The 20,529-nt window shown below is 36.5% G+C and overlaps 1 protein-coding gene across 4 annotated transcripts in view; it reads left to right on the top strand.

Moving 5' to 3' along the window:
- Nucleotides 1-20,529, top strand: part of MAP3K5 (mitogen-activated protein kinase kinase kinase 5) — a 208,858-nt gene that overhangs the window by 89,755 nt on the left and 98,574 nt on the right. For all 4 annotated transcript variants that reach the window (XM_036994706.2, XM_036994714.2, XM_036994708.2 and 1 more), the window contains 5 exons: nt 314-337; nt 6,994-7,187; nt 7,943-8,111; nt 9,276-9,382; nt 11,514-11,684. In XM_036994706.2, coding sequence (XP_036850601.1) covers nt 314-337; nt 6,994-7,187; nt 7,943-8,111; nt 9,276-9,382; nt 11,514-11,684 — 665 coding nt within the window. The remainder of the gene's footprint in view (nt 1-313; nt 338-6,993; nt 7,188-7,942; nt 8,112-9,275; nt 9,383-11,513; nt 11,685-20,529) is intronic.

The raw sequence follows: 20,529 nt of genomic DNA, 5'->3' as shown, positions 1-20,529 counted from the left end.
GGTACAGTGGGAAAGCAAAAAGATTATGGTTGAGAAGGTAGTTTTGTGTATGCATATGCTACAGAAGTGTTGTTTAGATTATTCAGTTTTTGGATTTTACATGTTTATACTGTTTTCCTCAATCCATAGACAGTAATCTTATGCTCCTGTCTCCATCAATTATAAATTTCTCAGCAAGAACTTATTCTACACTCCCCGAAATTTCTAATTGTTAATAAAGTTGTTAATACAAATTTTCCCATATAGAATAGTTAACTAATTGATTGATTTTGTATTAACTTCTGCTTTATTTTTTTCTTTTCTCACTTTTCAGGAAATCATTTGCCAGAAGAATACTGTGAGTATTTTACTCAACCCTTCCAGAAAGTGTTTAATCTTTTGTTTTCCATCATCAACTAATCTGTAGTATATTTTTCATCTCCACAAATTAGTAATTCTTATCTCTGTTTTTCCTCTTTAGAATTTCTGAGATACCAATATGAGTATGGTTATTTTATCTACGTATTCCTTTACACTGAATCTTTATTTATACTAGTGAGAGATGGCACTGATACCTGTTTTTTTATATATGATTATGTTTTGGGAAAAAAATTCCATAGTATATCCAGTTTTGTGTAATTATGAGTGGTAGTTAAGCATCATATATATTATGTGTGTATACCTATATATCTATTTCTATAGATATCTTACCTATATACATACAGTGTGTGTGTAGATATATATATATATATATCTACACACACACACATACAAAGTATAGATACATATACACATATGTACACACACATCTGTCTATAGAGACTAAGTTCCTAAGCCTTGCAGTCGGCCTTTGAGACCACACTATGGAATTCCTGCCTTCCACATAGAATTAAACAAAAGGTAGAAAGTGATAAAAGTAAATTAAAAAATTATTAAATGCACAAAGAAAAATTACAATATGCAGAGGAATCGGCCCTGTTATGCCAATGGTTGTATTTTTTTATTTTGGAAAGTAGGCCAGGATCTAAAAACTTTAAAGAATGTAGCTCTGCAACTTGGAGTGGAAATAATATCCTACATAAAGATCTGCATGGGATTTGATTTAAGATGAAAGGCTTAAAAGTACAAATTGGTAGTTTTTTCTTAGATCAGAAATTGTAGAGCTTGTGGTTAAGCTTTCACCAGGTCAGAGACTCACTGCAGCATAAATAATGATGCCATTATAGACTCTTTACTTTTGGTATCTCAACGGGAAGTGAGCAATTATTGCTTCATGTAGCTATTCAGTGTAACAGTTTTATTAAACAAATATTGATTATCATATGCAGGGTATGGAGTAAGCTGTTTGTTTCAGGTGCTGGGTGTACTTATCAAAAGTTGAGTATTTTAAGTATATATTTCAATGTGTTTGGGTGCTGAAAGTATGTTTTCCTAAAAGCTGAATTCATTTTCCACACATACGTACATTCACCTTTATGTAGTTCTAAGAATTGAAAAACTGAATTGGCATTACTTTAAGAAGAAACAAATAGTGCAGATAATTAAATCAATTGGGACTAGATTTTTTTTTAATGTTTGCTTTTTTTTATTGATATACAGTCTTATATTAGTTTCAAGTATACAACACAGTGGTTCAACAGTTACCCATATTATTAAATCCTCACCACCACTAGTACAGCTACTATCTGTTGACATAGGAAGATGTTACAGAATCATAGGCTGTATTCTCCATGCTGTACTTCTAGCTCTGTGACCAACTTATACTATGACTGAGAAGTTTTGTGCCCCTTTATGCCACTCCTCTCTCCACCCACCCAATCTAACCCTTCCACCATGGTCATCATCCAGTCTATGAGTCTACTGCCATTTTGTTCCTTCTGTTTTGCTTTGTATTTGTATTCTGCAAATAAGTGAAATCATATGGTATTTGTATTTCTCCATCTGACTTATTCCACTGATTGTAATTCCCTCTACTCTAGATTCATCCATGTTACTGCAAATGGCAGGATTTCTTTCTTTTTTGTGGCTGAATATTATTCCATTGTGTTTATGTACCACATCTTCTTTATCCATTCATCTATTGATGGACACTTAGGTTGCTTCCATAGCTTGGCTATTCTAAATAATGCGGCAGTAAACCCAGGGGTGCATATATCTTTTCAGATCAAGGATTTTGTTTTTTGGGTATATTCCTAGAAGTGGAGTTACTCATTGAATGGTATTTCTATTTTTAGTTTTTTGAGAAACCTCCATACTGCTTTCACAGTGGCTGCACCAACTGTCATTCCCACCAACAGTGTAGGAGTGTTCTCTTTTCTACACATCATCGCCAACACTTGTTATTTCTTGTCTTTTGGATAGTGGCCATTCTGACTGGTGTGAGGTGATATCTTATTGTGGTTTTGATTCACATTTCTCTGATGATTAGCGATGTGAAGCATCTTTTCATGTGCCTGTTGGACATCTGTATTTCTTCTTTGGAGAAATGTCTGTTCAGGTCCTCCACCCATGTTTTAATTGGATTATTTGATTTTTGGGTGTTGAGGCATATGAGCTCTTTATACATTTTGGGTGTTAACCCATTATTAGATAAATTGTTTATGAATATATGCTCCCATAATGTAGGTTGCCCTTTTTGTTCTGCTTATGGTGTCTTTTGCTGTGCAGAAGCTTTTTAGTTTGATGTAGTCCCACTTGTTCATTTTTTATTTTGTTTCCATTCCCTGAAGAGATGTGTTTAGGAAAAAATTGCTCATATTTATGTTCAACAGATTTTTCCCTATATTTTCCTCTGAGAGTTTTATGGTCTCATGACTTACATTCAGGTCTTTGATTGATTTCAAATCTACTTTTGTGTTTGAAGTTAGGCAGTAATCCAGTTTCATTCTCTTGCATGTAGCTGTCCAGTTTTCTCAACACTAGTTATTGAAGAGGCTGTCTTTTCCCCACTGTATATTCATGGCTCCTTTATCATTTATTAATTGTAGAGCTTGTGGTTTATATCTGGCTTTCTATTCTGTTCTATTGATTTATGGTTCTGTTCTTGTGCCAGTATCATACTATTTTGGTTACTGTGGCTTTGTAGTATAGCTTGAAGTTGGGGAGTATAATCCCCCCAACTTTGTTCTTCTTTCTCAGGAAATTGCCAATTGCATTGGCCATTCAGGCCGGGTCTTTGTGGTTCCATGTGAAGTTTAGAACTATTTGTTCTAGTTCATTGAAAAATGTTTTTGGAATTTTGATAGGTATTGCATTAATCTGTTAATTGCTTTGGGCAGGATGGCCATTTTGACAATATTAATTCTTCCTATCCATGAGCACAGAATAGATTAGGACTAGATTTTAAGCTAAAGGTCTTTATAGCCATGAAAATAAGCATGGGTCAGAGAGATCAATGTTATTATTTTATTTTATGAACATGCCTCAGTGTTTTGAAATTTAAGGAAATGTGGTCTTTGATTTTCAAGAAGCAGGCTTAAATATTTTAAACTAGTACCTTATTGATAAAAGGCAGTCATTTTGCCTAAGGTGTCTGTTCTTGATCACACACTGGTTTGCTTATTTGCTTTGGATTATCAGTTATTTCAAACTATGGGATCAGCTGCAATCTGTAAACAGAAATTGTGGTAATAATATTTAAGTTATATGTAACCCAACTCAGAAAATGAATGTTCCCATATTATTAGTTTTCATCATTTGAAAAGGTGCTTTTCATAGCAATTGGTATCTTTTTAAAAAACATATGGTCCACAACCAATTCCCCCACTTTTTCCCTACTGTATGCTCTAAGGGCTGTTTCTTAGCTCAGGCCTAGTGACATCCACATGCACCCTGCAGCTTACCACCCTCCCTTTTTTTGGACATCAACAATGGGAGATTGAAAAATATGTATTTATTGCCCCAGAGACGTAGGGAAGAGACTCCAAAAATTGCAGTGAGGCCAGGAACTTAGGAAAACCTTTGGCATCCTGGATATTTCCAACAAGGATTCTGAAGCCTTATGCCATGTGGTTTGAAATGACAGTTTCAGGAATCTGATTTTCTGTTTGTGTGGCTCTCATTTTTCTCTCTTTACCCCTCCATTGTTCAACATACACCCAGATACCAGATAGTCATCCTCTCCCAGAATTCATTTTACACAGTTGTATTATTCTCCAACACCCAGTAGTTCAATACTAACACATTATAGTTGTTGTCTTATACACAAATGCACATGGTATTAAGACCTCTGAGGATTCAGACCCTTATCCATCCACAGAAGAGGAGTAATATTCCAAAACTCTAATCATGCTTTTCTGGTTTATTGGTTTTTCATCTATACTCATTTTGTGACTTAGAAGATTCAGAGCATTTTCTTTTGTAATTTTGAGTTATAGTGCCTACCTACAACAGGACTATTTGATTCTACTGCTATTTCATAACCCACTCACAGGTTAAGCTCCAGAAACTTGGGAAGTAACCTCTTGATGCCTTTGCCTTTCTTTTCTGCTTAGGTAATAGCTTGGGTAAAAGGTTTAAATTGGTAGACATGCTGTGGGATCTCAGAAACACTTGAAAAGCAGAATATTCTTAGTTTCCCTCCTCCTGGCTAGTCTTTCCATTACTGTTCCTTGAAGGAGAACTTTAGGAAGGAACAATTTAATGTACTTTATTTAAAACTCAAACCTTAACCTCTGAAAGTTCTTCTCTTACTGTAAATGGAAGTCAGGGTCTAGTTTCTGGTTGACTATCTTTAATACTACAAGTGCCTCAAAGAAGATACAAAGAATAACATTTTCAGAAATAATGAAGTTTGGCCATCAGGGCATTTGGCACATCGGTCTGTTTGCTCTGAGGCAGTGTTCCGTGGAAAGTAACCTGAAGCAAAGGATTGGTGTGTCAGCAGGCAAAGGCTGGCTGGGAGGGTGCCCAGCCCCCTAGCCATAATGGCATACCCTCTAGAGAAGGAGGCCATGGCTGGGACACAAACACTCCACAGACCAGATCCATGGCCTCTTGAATCCTTGCCTGTAAAGTGGAGACAGTAGCACCTTCCTTAGGGGGTTATGAACCCCCACTCATTCCTTGGCAGATGCATATGGTGCATAAGGACCACTCACTCATTCCTTGGCAGATGCATATGGTGCATAAATGTTTGTTTTCATTTGTTTAGTTCTAGAGGTAAGAGAAATGATGTACTGTTCTCCATATGTGATATGAGTAGGAATCCATGGTGTGAATGCCCTTAGCTACCTAGAATAGTGATAAATATGGTTTCCCACATCTCTCTTCCAGTTCTCAGTGCTCTGCTTGTTTCTTTCTCTCTGGTGTTTCTCTAAGAGGTCTCTCCATTTCTTTACATTCAACCATAACTGAATAATTGGTTTGGCTTGAAACTCTTTTACTTTCCAATCACGTATTTCTAACTCTTTCGGACCTTTTCACTTCAACTTTCCTGCTTCCCTTTAATCCCAATCTTTCTAAAAGTGAATATTTCACCTTTCCCACCCCAAATCAAATCTCAGCCTCTTGATGTTCTTCTCAGATTTTAACTGGAAGTCAGGTTCTGTTTGTGATTCATTACCTGATATATAGCAAGTGCTCCCGGGTGTAATGTTTGTCATGATTTAACTCTGGTTCTGCTTTCTGAATTCTTGCTTTTTGTTAATGATGTCATTCTTTTTTATGTAGCCCCATTTCAGACTGTGGAGCCGCCGTTGACTTATTCCTTTCTCTAAGTATCTGTGACCAGTCACTAAGCAGGTCTAGAAGATTCCTTCTTTATGACATCAAGTGAATATATCCCCAGCCACTGCTGCTCATCTGGTCATGCTTGGTAGCTTTCTGCCTTGATTCCTCAACTCTTGTACCTTTTTTCTTTTAGTCCAACTTCTTTTCTGTCCAGACAATCTAAATGCACAGCTTTGGTTATGTTTTCTTTCCTGCTTCGAATCTTTCTCCGATTCCCACTGCCCAGCACATTTGGTTGAAATCCTTAGCTGTGCATTCCCTTACTTCCCTGAGCCTCAGCTCTGGTCAGACTTGCTGACTCAGGGATGGTGTCCCGTCCAATTTTCCCTTCCTCCTTCCCAGCTCTGCTTTTGCCTGTGCTGCTCACTTGGCACCCCTGGGAGCCAACAGAAGGCTTCAGTGAGCGAGCAGAGAGTGGCCCAGGCTGAGGTCAGAGAGAGGCAGAATCTGGATAGTCAGGCCCTTGCAGGCGACAGTGACATGTTTTAGCTGCATCCCAGGAGCAAGGGAGGGGCCGTAAGCAGCTGAGGGAAGTGATATATGATATAAGCTGTTAAAAGGTCACTTTGACAGCTGGGAAGCAAATATATTGAAAGACAAGAGTGGAAGCAGGAAGGCCAGCTAAAAGCCAGTTATGTTGGCCCAGGCCAGGATTGCCGTTGGCGTGCTCTACAGAGCCCACGGGGAAGAGGGAGAGCCCTGGACAAATAGGAATATATTTTGGAGGTAGAACAGACAAGGACTTTGATAAGATATGGGAGAGGAAGACAATGGAAGCATCAAGGATGACTTTTGGGTCCCTAGTTTAGTAACTGGGAGACTCGTGGAGCATCCTGGAGGGGCCCGCTTGGTTCCAGCCTCCCACACAGCACAGCCTGTCGTGTAGACGGCCCTCACGAGTTAGAGCTTATTACTCTCACGTATTTATGTTGTGTCTCTCTGACTAAATCTTAAGATCCCCAAAGGCTGAGGGCCATGTTTTAAACGATTCTTTTCCTACAGCATGTATCATATGACATCTTAGCCTTGAGAGACAGTGACTGAGGATTTAATTGCTAAAAACTGTGTCATACTGTTGTGTGTATCATCCCTAAGTCCTAATTATTTGAAGTAAGCAATTAAAGAAATTGGAGGAAGTTTCCATTTGTATAGGCCATAAATAAGAAATGAAGTTTTTCTATTATGACCCTGCACATTCAGGATTATTATTTAAAATGACTCCCTGAAGCCAGTGTGGAGTCTGCAGGCTAGCTCACCACCTTGTGGTGCCTCCTGTTTCCACAGATGTGCACTGGGAACTACACGTTTGTTCCTTACATGATAACTCCACACAACAAGGTCTACTGCTGTGACAGCAGCTTCATGAAGGGGTTGACAGAGCTCATGCAACCAAACTTCGAGCTGCTGCTCGGACCCATCTGCTTACCACTTGTGGACCGTTTCATTCAGCTTCTGAAGGTGGCACAAGCAAGTTCCAGGTGAGATATAATAATGTCATCTGATGAGAATAATAAAGTGTTATGCTACTTCCTTTATTTGTCTGTCTTATCAGATATTTCTTAAATCTAGTACACAGCCAAAAATCAGGGAAATAAAAGTAAGTGGATAAAATAGATGCCATATAGTCCATGCGTTGCCTTTTATTCATTTTATTCACAGGAGAACAACTTAAAATCATTAAAAAAAAAGACTCCTGTGTTACAGTAATGGTAGAGCTAAAAATATATTCAAAGTAAGCACAGAAACATTATAAAAATAAATGACCAGGGACTTTAAGTGTAAAGGCAAGAACTCTAGCAAGTAAAAATTGCTAAGAGCATTATGATATTTTAGTTAAGAGTAATCACTTAATAAATGATGATAAGGCTGAGTCAGAAAGTAGATGTTATGTTTAAATCTTAGGGACACCTAATTTATTTAGAAAAATTTCTATTCAAAACAGTACAATGAAAAATAAATTTTTGGCATTTTAAGTGATACATTGCAGGTTCTTGAAAAATTCATTAATATGGAGTATGTTTACCTTTAATTCTTTCTGAAACAAGGCAAAATGTTAAAAGAAATAGAGGACACCCGAATTTCTTAATGCCAGAGGTATGAAGTGTTCATTCTATGCATCTTAATGAATTGAAAGCTACTAATGCTGTCAATGTCATTCATTTCCTTACAAAATGATTGCTTTTCATTGAAATCGTTTCTTGTATTAACTCTCTGAAATGTGTTTTCCCACCAGCCAGTATTTCCGGGAATCTATACTCAATGATATCCGGAAAGCTCGTAATTTATACACTGGTAAAGAACTGGCAGCTGAATTGGCAAGAATTCGACAGCGAGTGGACAATACTGAAGTCTTGACAGCAGATATTGTCATAAATCTGTTACTTTCCTACAGAGATATCCAGGTGAGAAGATATTTAAAGTAAAATCTTTCTCATGTAGCATGTTGGAGGAATGAAGGAGTGTTAATATCAGATTTCAGTTTGCTAATAAGTTATTTATGACACTACACATAATTTTTTATTGACTCTCCTAAGCTTTCAATCCTGAGATTTTATGGGGCATGAAAAAGACTCATAAGAGTTAACAGTCAGTGATTGTGAAAGACTTGTATGGTAAAGACCACACATTCTTCCTCCAAAAAAACAAAGAAAAATCTGCGTGCACATCTAACCTGTGGACAATCTGTCATGCACCTCAGGCACACCTGTCAGCCAATAAGTGAAATTTTTGTCTTGGCAATAACAGACATTTTTAGAGCTTTTTGGACATAACTCTTACTCCATGTACTTGTGTTGCTTGAAATTGATAGTGCTAGACAGTGCTAGATCTAACAAGCCAGAAGCAAGAAATATGCAATTGATTAATTATAAAAATAACTTTAAACATGTATAATGTAAAATACACTAACACAACATATTGTTTTTATTGACATGTCTTAAATTTTTTTTAATATGTTAAATAGAACAAAATCCTCTCTGAGTTGGGGATTTGCTGTTAGGTTTTTATAGTAAAATTTAAGTGACTTCTCATGTCTTATTCCCAGCCTTGCAGGCCTGAATGAAGCTTTATGTGGACAGCAGAGGGTCACATATGTGGTGAGGTGTGGCGCCTAGAATCCCTTAACTAGAGTAGCTTACTTATGTTGAAATGAAATCTTTGTGTTACTTACAACAGAAGTTCATTCAATTACTCCATGTCCTTGATATTTTGGAAAGTATTTCCCTAAAAGTAATTGATAGGGCACTGCACACCAGGAATCTGGCTCCACAGAAAAGTAAACCACCCATATTCAGGCAAAATGGTATTATCATGCTAGATGGTTTATTGTGCTTCTTGATCAGATGTGATAACGCTATATGGCTAATGTTTCTATCTATATAGTCCAAAACCCTTATTTAAAAAAAAAAAAGGACTCTTCTTGGTTCTAGATTCTTCAGAATATTTCATGGATTCCAGCCCTCTTTTCTTTGCCATTCTCAGATTCAGATGTCTAGTTGTCAAAATGTATTTCAGTGTCAGAATTTTTTCCTAATGGTTTAATTCTGTGTTATTCTCTTGTTTGAAAGGACTATGATTCTATTGTGAAGCTGGTAGAGACTTTAGAAAAACTGCCAACCTTTGATTTGGCCTCTCATCACCATGTGAAGTTTCATTATGCATTTGCACTGAACAGGTAGGAAGAAAAGAGTTCCTTTCCACAATGTGCTAACATGATATTTTTTTAACCGCCATGTTCTTTCTGGTGTTTTTTTTTGCTGTAGCATTGCAACTACTCCCTGTTAGAATATAATGTTAATATTTCTGTTTCAATCCTATCAAATGTAGGAAGCATGCATTCTGATTTTTTTCAGATTTCTTTGTTAGTAAAAAAAAGGCCCTCCCTGTTTGTATACTCAAATTCTTAAAATTCCTTTCTTCTCTGTCAAAGTTTGTATTTGCTATTTATCTTTTTTTATAGGTTTTGAATTACATGAACATGGTTTCATCTTTAAGTAGATATACTCAGCACCAATGACTATTCATGCAAAAAAGGAAACTACAGTAGAGGAAGGGTAGTTATATCAAGGTTAACCAGAAAAAATATTTTCCCCGAGACTCCTCTGAACACACCTAATTATAATCTGAACTCTGCTGGCCACATTTTAGGTCATGTGTCCATGAATCTGCCATGGCCAGGACCAACACTGTTGCTTCCAGTCCTGCCTCTGTGCCTTCTGTCCCACTCATGGCATACACCTCAGTGCCACTTCCCACCCAGTCACCACGGAGGGCCATTCCATCTCTGGCCATGGAGAGGTCAGAAGCACTGAACTGTCCACAGCTTAGTTGTGCTGCTCTCTTCCATGGCGGACAGTTCAGTTTATATGTAATTACCACAATCAGAGAGAAAGATAACAAAAGGGAGGGGACATCACATCTATTGAGCTCTTGCCATATGTCCCTTAAGACTTGATTGTTTTACAGATGAGGAAATTAAAGCTTGGAAAGGTTAAATAACTTTTCTTCAAGGATCATAGTTAACATGTCCTAAAACTGAGGCCCGTGCCCGTCATCCCTCCAGTGCTGATGTCTGTATTCTTTATCACTGGGCCCTCCTGCCTCTATATGCAAAGAAAACAGAGTGCTGTCCAGCCAGAGAGTGTTTCTGTCCTTCTTCCCTTTATTCACCCAATAACTTGAACTTGCTAACTTATCAATAAACATATAACAAAAGTATATTTTATCTCCCTGCTTATTAAATATCTTTTTCTTTAGATTTCTCAGGAGATGAAACCTCAAGAGATTACCTACTACCACTAGTTTTCAAATAAATCCTTTTTAAAAGGTGGAATGTGGTATGTTCTACCTTGAAAAGAAAAATGAAGTCCATAAAAGCCTCTTATTTTTTTCGTCAATCAGTGTTTCATCTTTACCTTTACTAAAATAGAATATAATGAATTGCTAAGTATATTTGTATGAAGCATTATTCTAAACTCCAGGTATTTAGGATAAAATAAAAAAAGGAATTCCATAGGAAGACTTAAAGTCCAAGTTAAGAATAGAAATAACTTGTTTTATAAAATAGCTTTATTGAAATATAAGTCATAGACCATACAGTTGACCCATTTAAAGTGTACAATTCAGTAGTTTCTAAATACATTAACAAAATTCTGTACCCATCAATACATTTTAGAACATTTTCATAACTTCGGAAAGAAAGCCCCTTCCCATCAGCAGCCACCCTTCCTTTTCTCCCCAAATATAGAACATTTAAGAAGAGACTATATATACTTGCTATTTTAAAATAGGCTATATAACCATCTTCCTTAGATAATCAATTGATCACTTCTAGAAATTAGGTGACTCTTTAGTTTAAGTTGATTTGTAGGTATAGTCTATGGGTGAGTTTGCACAGTGTTTTGAAGCAAAAACGAATCGAAACTTAACGTCAGGGTTTTGTTTTGAGTAGTTTGGATTAGTTGACTCTGCCCCATGGACTGCATTTGGAATCTCACCCCACCAACTTGAACCTGCATCTAGATTGCAGGGATATTGGAAGGACTATGGATGGATAAGTAGAAATCCATCATCATTGTCAGAGAAGCAGTTCAAAAGAGAGACTTGTTAGACCCAGTAAACATGCAAAAGGACAAAAACAAAACAGCTGACGACAAAACGTTGACAGAGAACTCTAAAAAGTCTTAATTGTTGTTTTGTCCTGCCAAACTTCGCTAAGGTAATCAATAGAGTTTTAAAAAAATAATTGGCCTATATTGCTTCTGTAATCTATATTGAAGCAATGTTGTTTTCTTCCCCTACCTTAGGAGAAATCTCCCTGGAGATAGGTCAAAAGCTCTTGATGTTATGATTCCTCTGGTGCAAAGTGAAGAGCAAGTTGCTTCAGATATGTACTGCTTAGTTGGTCGAATCTACAAAGATATGTTTTTGGACTCTAATTTCATGGACACTGAAAGTAGAGACCATGGAGCTTCTTGGTAAGTATACAGGATAAGATACTTGATAAAGCCATGATAAAAAAAACTGTACATGACAGTACAAAATTGTTTTTATCCTATAGATTGTATATTTTGAAACCTAGAATGAATAGTTAAATTATTGCTTTTATTCTATAGATTATATATTTTGAAATCTAGAATGAATAGTTTCAGTAAACAGTTTTGATGAAATTCATTTAATATGAATGAGAGTAAATTGAGCCAAATTGGATAAGAAAATAATTTAAGAAAATATAATATTTAAAAGATATTTTAAATATATAATGTAATAACAAAAATATAATTTTGTGGAAAATTTATAAGAGTAATATAGAAAGACATTAAAGAACTGAATGAAGGGGAAACACATACCAAGTTTGTGAATGAGACTTGATAATTTAAAGATGTTCATTCTCCCCAAGACTTGATAATTTAAAGACCTTCATTACATGTTTTTCATGTACTTTAACAAATTGATTATCAAATTTATTTGAAAAAAAATAAAGGACTAAGAATAGGCAAAGCAATTTTGAAGAACAAGGGGGAGGGATTTGCTCTACCAGATAACAACACTCAATATAAAGATGTAATAATTAAGATATTGCAACATGAGTGTAGACATAGACAAATAAGACAGGGGAACAGAAGAGAGAGCCTGGAATAGACTGAGATATACGAGATTAGATTTATGGCATGGTATGCTTCATGAACCATAATTAAAAGAATGGACTCTTTGGGAATGGTAGTGGGAACATTTGTTGATCTGCTTGTAAAATAAAATAAAATCAGATCCCTAGTCAGTGATTCTTTTACATCTTTCTATGTTGACAGATAGTAACTGTACTAGAGGGGATAAGGATTTAATAATGTGGGTAACTATTGAACCACTGTGCTGTATATTTAAAACCAATAAAAAAAACAAAATAAAAAGTAAAATTGGATGGAGATCCAATTTTACTCTTTTAAGCCATGCAGAAAAAATGAAATCCAATTGAATTAAAGACCAAAAAATTTTTAAAACATACTTTTCAGAAAAAATACTTTCAGAATAAAATATACAAACTGTATTTATGACTTTAGGATAGGAATGAATTTCTTAAGCAATGCTTATAAATACCATAGACCATGAAAAGAAAAGATTGGGAAGCTAGGATACATTAAAATTCGCTTCTGCTCCTTGAAGATTCCGGCTTTTGGAAATGTCAGAGTAGGTCCTAGTGCACTCATCCTTCTGCCAATAACATTGCAAACAATGGGAAAGCACATAAATTTGAAGCACCAAAGAGTGACTAAAAGTAGTCAGAAATGAGAGGTTTTGATCCTTGCATGAAGGGTCCCACACTGTGTACGATCCATGTTTAAATGGCTTTTCCCTTGGGCCCAATATCATAGTCTTACTGGCCGGAGGGGTTAGTTTGAGGTTGCCAAAATGCCTGGAAATTGAGTGGTATACTACCTAAATGAAGGAGCCATGGAGAGAAAAAAAAAACAAATCTGTGTACAAACTTCCCTTCAATTCTTGGCTGACACCTGATGTGTGCACATGTGAGGTAAAACTCAAGGAGCCCAGGAGGGAAGTAGCAGCTAGAAAACAAAAAGAGATGAGCAGAGATTTCAGCAGCTGCCCAGTACAGGAGAAACAGGAGTTTGAACCTCACTGATCAGAAGGGCTTTGTCAACAGTTTGAGCTTTCCACTGAAACTCCAGAAGGGCCAAGACTTAGGGAAGAAAAGCCTACATCTAAGGAAGTGCACTAAAATTAAGAGCAAAACCAGAATATACTTAGTAAAACATAAAACCAAGCCTCACATGATCAAGGTGACCCACCAGTAATTTATTTGCCTGTTATGACAAAACTCAGTACTCTTAAGGGAAGGATAATGGAATCTAAACTCTCTATAACATATCATCCAGAATGTCTAGTTCATCATCAGAGATTATTAGATCTATGAAGATACAGGAAACTGTGATCCTTTAAAAAAAATCAGTCAATAGGAATAGACTAACAGACAACACAGATTTTGGAACTATTAGAAAAGGACATTAAAATAACAACAATAAATATGTTAAAGAGAGTACTGGAAAAGATGGACATTATGGGTGAAAATATGAAGAATTATGGCAATATATGTAAACTGGAAGAAAGCCAGTAGGAAATTCTAGAACTAAAAAATAGAATATGTGAAGTTAAAATTTCATCAGATGGGATTAACAACAGCTAGCACACAATACATGAAGGGATGAGAAAATTTGAAAACAAGTTAGTAAGAATCATTCAGATGGAAGCAGATGAAAGAAAAAGATTGAGAAAGAAAATAATAATCTTAGTGACCTGTGGAATAGCATTGAGCAGTCTGACATGCTGTTAATTGGAATCTAAGAAGGAGAGAAGAGCGATGACATAATGGGTAAAGTACCCAGAGAATTACTGGCCAAATATTATCCAAGTCTGATGAAAACAAGCAAATAAGCAAGCAAATGAAATAGCCCACAAATCTTGGAAGCTGGGCAAAATCCAACCAGGACAAATACAAGGAAAACCATCTGTGGCACAGCATAGAAAAATTGGTGGAAAATTTAAAGAAAATGTCATAATTGCAGCCTAGGAAAAAAAGATACATTACATATAAGGTTAAGGATGTGAGCTTATTTCTCATCCGAAGGAAGCCAACAGACAGTGGAATAGCATCTTTAAAGTGCTTTAAGAAAAAAACAGTAAACCAAAAATTCTATATCCAGGGATAGTATCTTTCAAAAATGAGGTAAAATAAAGACATTTTAAAAAAAAACCAGACTGAGATAATTTTGCCAGCAGAACTTTACTACAAGAAATGTTAAAAGAAGATTTTTAGGTTGAATGAAAGTGATGCCTAATGGGAACTTGGGTCTGCAGGAGGGAATTCAGAGCACTAGAAATGTCAAATATATCAATAAAAGCAAATGATATCATCAACAAAGTGAAAAAATAAACTACAAATGAAACAATCCATATGACCAATATAGGATTTGTATTCAGTATATATAAGTAACTATTAAAAATATTTAAGAAAAAAAGATTTAAAATGAGCATAGGATATAACAGTCCCTTCACAAAAGAGGAATCACAAATGGTCAGTAAGTATACTTTAAAAACATATAAAAAGGCTCTTATGCCATTTTATACTATTTAGATAAACAAAAATTTCTAAATTTGAGAATATCAATTGTTGGCAGGAATGTTAGAGAAATGGGAGTCCTAATCCTTTCCTGGTTGTGGTGGACAATTTTGAAAAGATTTTGGCATTATCAGGGAAAGTTGACAGCTAACATACCCTAGAAATAGCAGATCTACTCCTAGTTATGTACCATAAAGAAACTCTAGAGGCTTCTCTACATAAATTTCAACATAAAAAAAAATCCTTAAAAAAAAAGTTGAGCAAAATGAGCCAATGTCAGGATACAGAGAGTACAAAATTGTTTATAGAAACTTTAAAAACAATCATACACATCTAATGAAGGCATAGATGCATGAATGTGCATCCTAATTCCCAATTCACTATAATGGTACCAGTGGGGAAGAAGGAGTAGAACGGGATCATGGAGTGATTCACATGCAGCTACAAGAATATTTAAAACATTTTATTTCTTTAGCTAAGTGGTGGGTATGTGGAAGCCTTGCTTATATTATTCTTCGTACTTCTTAATATTCCTAAAAACATTCCTAGCTTCCGGACTTAAACAAATAATAATAAAGGAAGTTGACTTAGTTCGGGAGTTCCTCAATGACAGCCATGAAATTTTTTAAGTTGCAAAACAGAAATGTTGGGATTCAAGATGGCAGCATGAGAGGTGAGATGGAGAATTCCTCCCAAAACCACAAATAGTATGAAAATATAGTTAATTGCTACAACTAACCCTAAAACAGCAACAAGAAAGAAGGCTGAACCAGACTGCATGCAGACCTCATGAACAGAGCAGACCTCACGAACACAGGGTAATGTACAAAAGCCTTTGTACCCAAGCCCTTCCCCTACCCCAGCTCACTGGTGGGAGGAAGAGAAATGGAGTGGGGGAGGGAGTAGAAGCCTAGAACTACTGAACACCAAGCCTTGAGGTCTGCTTTGGGAGCAGAAACTTATACTGTGTGGTGAGAGGAGAGCTGGACAAGGTTGTCTGGCCGCTCTCTGCCCAGCTGGTTGGGAACTTTGAGGAGCTTCAGACACCCCATTCCCCTGTCTGCCTACTCAGCTCTGAGGCCCCCTACTCTGACACGCAGCCTGCTGTGCCTTCCTCCTGGCCTGCCAGCACTGGTTCGCAAACCGGCAATCACTGTGCTAGCATCAGACAAGCCAGAAGGAGGCTCAGCCTACAACAGCTATAGACGCAAAGCAGAGAGGCTTACACCTGTGCGCTTGGCCCACTGGCTCTGACACTTGAGACAGGCACTGCAGACAGGAATCAGGAAACAGATCTTTCCTCCCCCCAGGCACCAGCACCACTCTCCTGTGATCCCCAGCCTCACTCTAGGGGCTGAGCAGCTCCAGAGACTGGAGCTTCTGGGCACTAGTAGCCAGAAATATGAAACGTCAAAAGAACATGGTTCAGACCAAAATCTCACAAACCCCAGAAAAAGGGCCAATGAAACTGAACTCACCAATCTGCCTGAAAGAGAGTTCAAAATAAAAATCATAAACATGCTTATGGAGGTACAGAAAAATATTCAAGAACTCAGGAACGAATTTAAGTCGGAGATTCAATCATTAAGAAATTCCATGTCTGAAATGAAACATACAATGGAGGGATTTAAAAGCAGATTCGATGTAGTAGAAGAGACGGTACATGGAATAGAAATTAGAGAAGAGGAATACAAAGAAGCTGAGGCACAAAGAGAAAAAGAATCTCTAAGAATGAAAGAATATTGAGAGAACCATGTGACCGATCCAAAAGGAACGATATTCATATTATAGGGGTACCAGAAGAAGAAGAGAGAAAAAGGGATAGAAAGTGTCACTGAGGAGGTTATTACTGAAAACTTCCCCAATCTGGGGAAGGAGATAGTCTCTCAGGCCGTGGAGGTGCACAGATCTCCCAACACAAGGGACCTAAGGAAGACAACATCAAGACATATAATAATTAAAATGACAAAGATCAAGGATAAATACAGACTTTTAAAAGCAGCTAGAGAGAGAAAAAAGATCACATAAAATCCATCAGGCTATCATCAGACTTCTCAATAGAAACCTTGATATATTTGGCACGATATATTTAATGCAATGGAACAGAAGGGCCTTGAACCAAAAATACTATACCTGGCAAGGTTATCATTTAAATTTGATGGAGGGATTAAACAATTTTCAGATAAGAAAAAGTTGAGAGAATTTACCTTCCACAAACCACCTCTACAGTGCATTTTGGAAGGACTCCAATAGATGGAAGTATTCCTAAAGCAAAATAGATATCACCCAAGGGATAGACAAAGAGCACAGAATATGATTCATAACATACAAAGAATGGAGGAGGAAGAAAAAGAAGGAAAGAAAAAAAAAGAGGATCCTTTAGGTTGTGTTTGTAACAGCACACGAAGTGAGTTAAATTAGACTGTTAGATAGTAAGGGAATTACCCTTGAACCTTTGGTAACCATGAATCTAAAGCCTGCAATGGCAGTAAGTACATACATGTTGATAACCACCCTAAATGTAAATGGTCTGAATGCACCAATCAAAAGACATAGAATTACTGAATGGATTAAGAAACAAGATATATACTGCCTACAAGAGACTCACTTCAAACTCAAAGACATACACAGACTGAAAGTAAAGGGATGGAAAAGATATTTCATGCAACTAACAGGAAGAAAAAAGCAGGAGTTGCAGTACTTGTATCAGACAAAATAGACTTCAAAATAAAGAAAGTCACAAGAGACAAAGAAGAACATTACATAATGATAAAGAGGTCCGTCCAAAAAGAGGACATAACTATTATAAATATCTATGCGATCCCAACACAGGATCACCTACATATGTGAAATATCCCAACACAGGATCACCTACATATGTGAAACAACTACGAACAGAATTAAAGGGGGAAATAGAATGCAATGCATTCATTTTAGGAGACTTCAACACACCAGTCACTCCAAAGGACAGATCAACCAGACAGAAAAAAAGTAAAGAGACAGAGGCACTGAACAACATATTAGAACAGATGGATATAACAGACATCTACAGAACACTCCATCCAAAAGCAACAGGATACACATTCTTCTCAAGTGCACATGGAACATTTACAAGAATAGACCACATACTAGGTGACAAAAAGAGCCTCAGTAAATTCAAAAAGATTGAAATTATACCAATCAGCTTGTCAGATCACAAAGGTATGAAACTAGAAATAAATTACATAAAGAAAACAAAAAAGCCCACAAACACATGGAAGCTTAAAAATATGCTCCTAAATAATCAATGGATCAATGACCAAATAAAAACAGAGATCAAGCAATATATGGAGACAAATGACAATAATAATTCAACAACACAAAATCTGTGGGACACAGTGAAGGCCATGCTAAGAGGGAAATCTATTGCAATACAGGTGTACTTTAGGAAAGAATAACAATCCCAAATGAACAGTCTAAACTCACAATTAATGAAACTAGAATAGGAAGAACAAATGAGGCCCAAAGTCAGTAGAAGGAGGGACATAATAAAGATTAAAGCAGAAATAAATAAAATAGAGAAGAATAAAAGAATAGAAAGAATCAATGAAAGCAGGAGCTGGTTCTTCGAGAAAATAAACAAAATAGATAAAGCACAAGCGAGAGTAATCAAGAAAAAAAGAGAGTCTACACACATAAACAGAATCAAATGAGAAAGGAAAAAAGGAATAATCACTACACATACCACAGAAATACAAAGAATTATGAGATAATACTATGTAAAATTATATGGTAACAAACTGGATAACCTAGAAGAAATGGACAACTTTCTAGAAAAATACAACCTTCCAAAGCTGAACCAGGAAGAAACAGAAAATCTGAATAGACCAATCACCAGCAAAGAAATTGAATTGGTAATCAAAAACCTACCTAAGAACAAAACACATAGACTAGATGGTTTCACTGCTGAGTTTTATCAAACATTTAGTGAAGACCTAATACCCATCCTCCTTAAAGTTTTCCAAAAAGTAGAAGAGGAGGGAATACTCCCAAACTCATTCTATGAGGCCAACATCAGTCTAATACTAAAACCAGGCAAAGACACCACAAAAGAAGAAAATTACAGACCAATATCCCTGATGAACATAGATGCAAAATTAATCAACAAAATATTAGTAAACTGAATTAAAAAATATGTCAAAAAGATTATCCATCATGATCAAGTGGAATTCATCCCAGGGATGCAAGGATGATACAACATTCAAAAATCCATCAGCATCATCCACCACATCAACAAAAAGAAGGACAAAAACCACATGATCATCTCCATAGATGCTGAAAAAGCATTTGACAAAATTCAACATCCATTCATGATAAAAAATGTCAACAAAATGGGTAGAGAGGGCAAGTACCTCAACATAATAAAGGCCATATATGACAAACCCACAGCCAACATTATACTTAACAGCAAAAAGCTGAAAGCTTTTCCTCTAAAATCAGGAACAAGACAAGGATGCCCACTCTTCCCACTTTTATTCAACATAGTTCTGGAGGTCCTAGCCATGGCAATCAGAACACAAAGAAATAAAAGGCATTCAGATTGGCAAGGAAGAAGTCAAACTGTCCCTGTTTGCAGATGACATGATATTGTACATAAAAACCCTAAGGAATCCACTCCAAAACTACTAGATCTAATATCTGAATTCAGCAAAGTTGCGGGATACAAAATTAATACACAGGAATCTGTTAAATTCCTATACACCAGAGATGAACTAGCAGAAAGAGAAATCAGGAAAACAATTCCATTCACAATTGCATCAAAAAGAATAAAATACCTAGGAATAAACCTAACCTAGGAAGTGAAATACCTATACCCTGAAAACTACAGGACAGTCTTAAAAGAAATTAAAGAGGACACTAATAAATGGAAATTCACCCCATGCTGTTGGCTAGGAAGAATTAATATTGTCAATATGGCCATCCTGCCTAAAGCAATCTACAGATTCAACGCAATCCCTATCAAATTACCAGCAACATTCTTCAACAAACTGGAACAAATAGTTCAAAAATTCATATGGAAACACCAAAGACCCCGAATAGTCAAAGCAATACTGAGAAGGAAGAATAAAGCAGGGAGAATTATGCTCCCTGACTTCAAGTTCAACTACAAAGCCACAGTAATCAAGACAATTTGGTACTGGCACAAGAACAGACCCATAGACCAGTGGTACAGAGTAGAGAGTCCAGATACAAACCCAAGCATATATGGTCAACTAATATATGATAACGGAGCCATGGATATACAGTGGGGAAATGACAGCTTCTTCAACAGCTGGTGTTGGCAAAACTGGAGAGCTACATGTAAGAGAAAGAAACTGGATTATTGTCAAACCCTATACTCAAAAGTAAACTCAAAGTGGATCAAAAACCTGAATGTAAGTCATGAAACCATAAAACCCTTAGAAAAAAAATACACACAAAAATCTCTTGAACATAAACATGAGCAACTTCTTCATGAACATGTCTCCCGGGCAAGGGAAACAAAAGCAAAAATGAACAAGTGAGACTATATTAAGCTGAAAAGATTCTGTACAGCAAAGGGCACCACTAATAGAACAAAAAGGCATCCTACAGTATGACAGATCCAATAAAAGGTTGACATCCAGATAGAAGAGCTCACACACCTCAACAAACAAAAAGCAAATAATCCA

This window comes from Manis javanica, chromosome 13 (genome assembly GCF_040802235.1).
Source record: "Manis javanica isolate MJ-LG chromosome 13, MJ_LKY, whole genome shotgun sequence".
Taxonomy (NCBI): domain Eukaryota; kingdom Metazoa; phylum Chordata; class Mammalia; order Pholidota; family Manidae; genus Manis; species Manis javanica.
The sequence above is the reverse complement of the archived record's forward strand: the minus strand, read 5'-3'. Positions and strand labels throughout refer to the sequence as shown.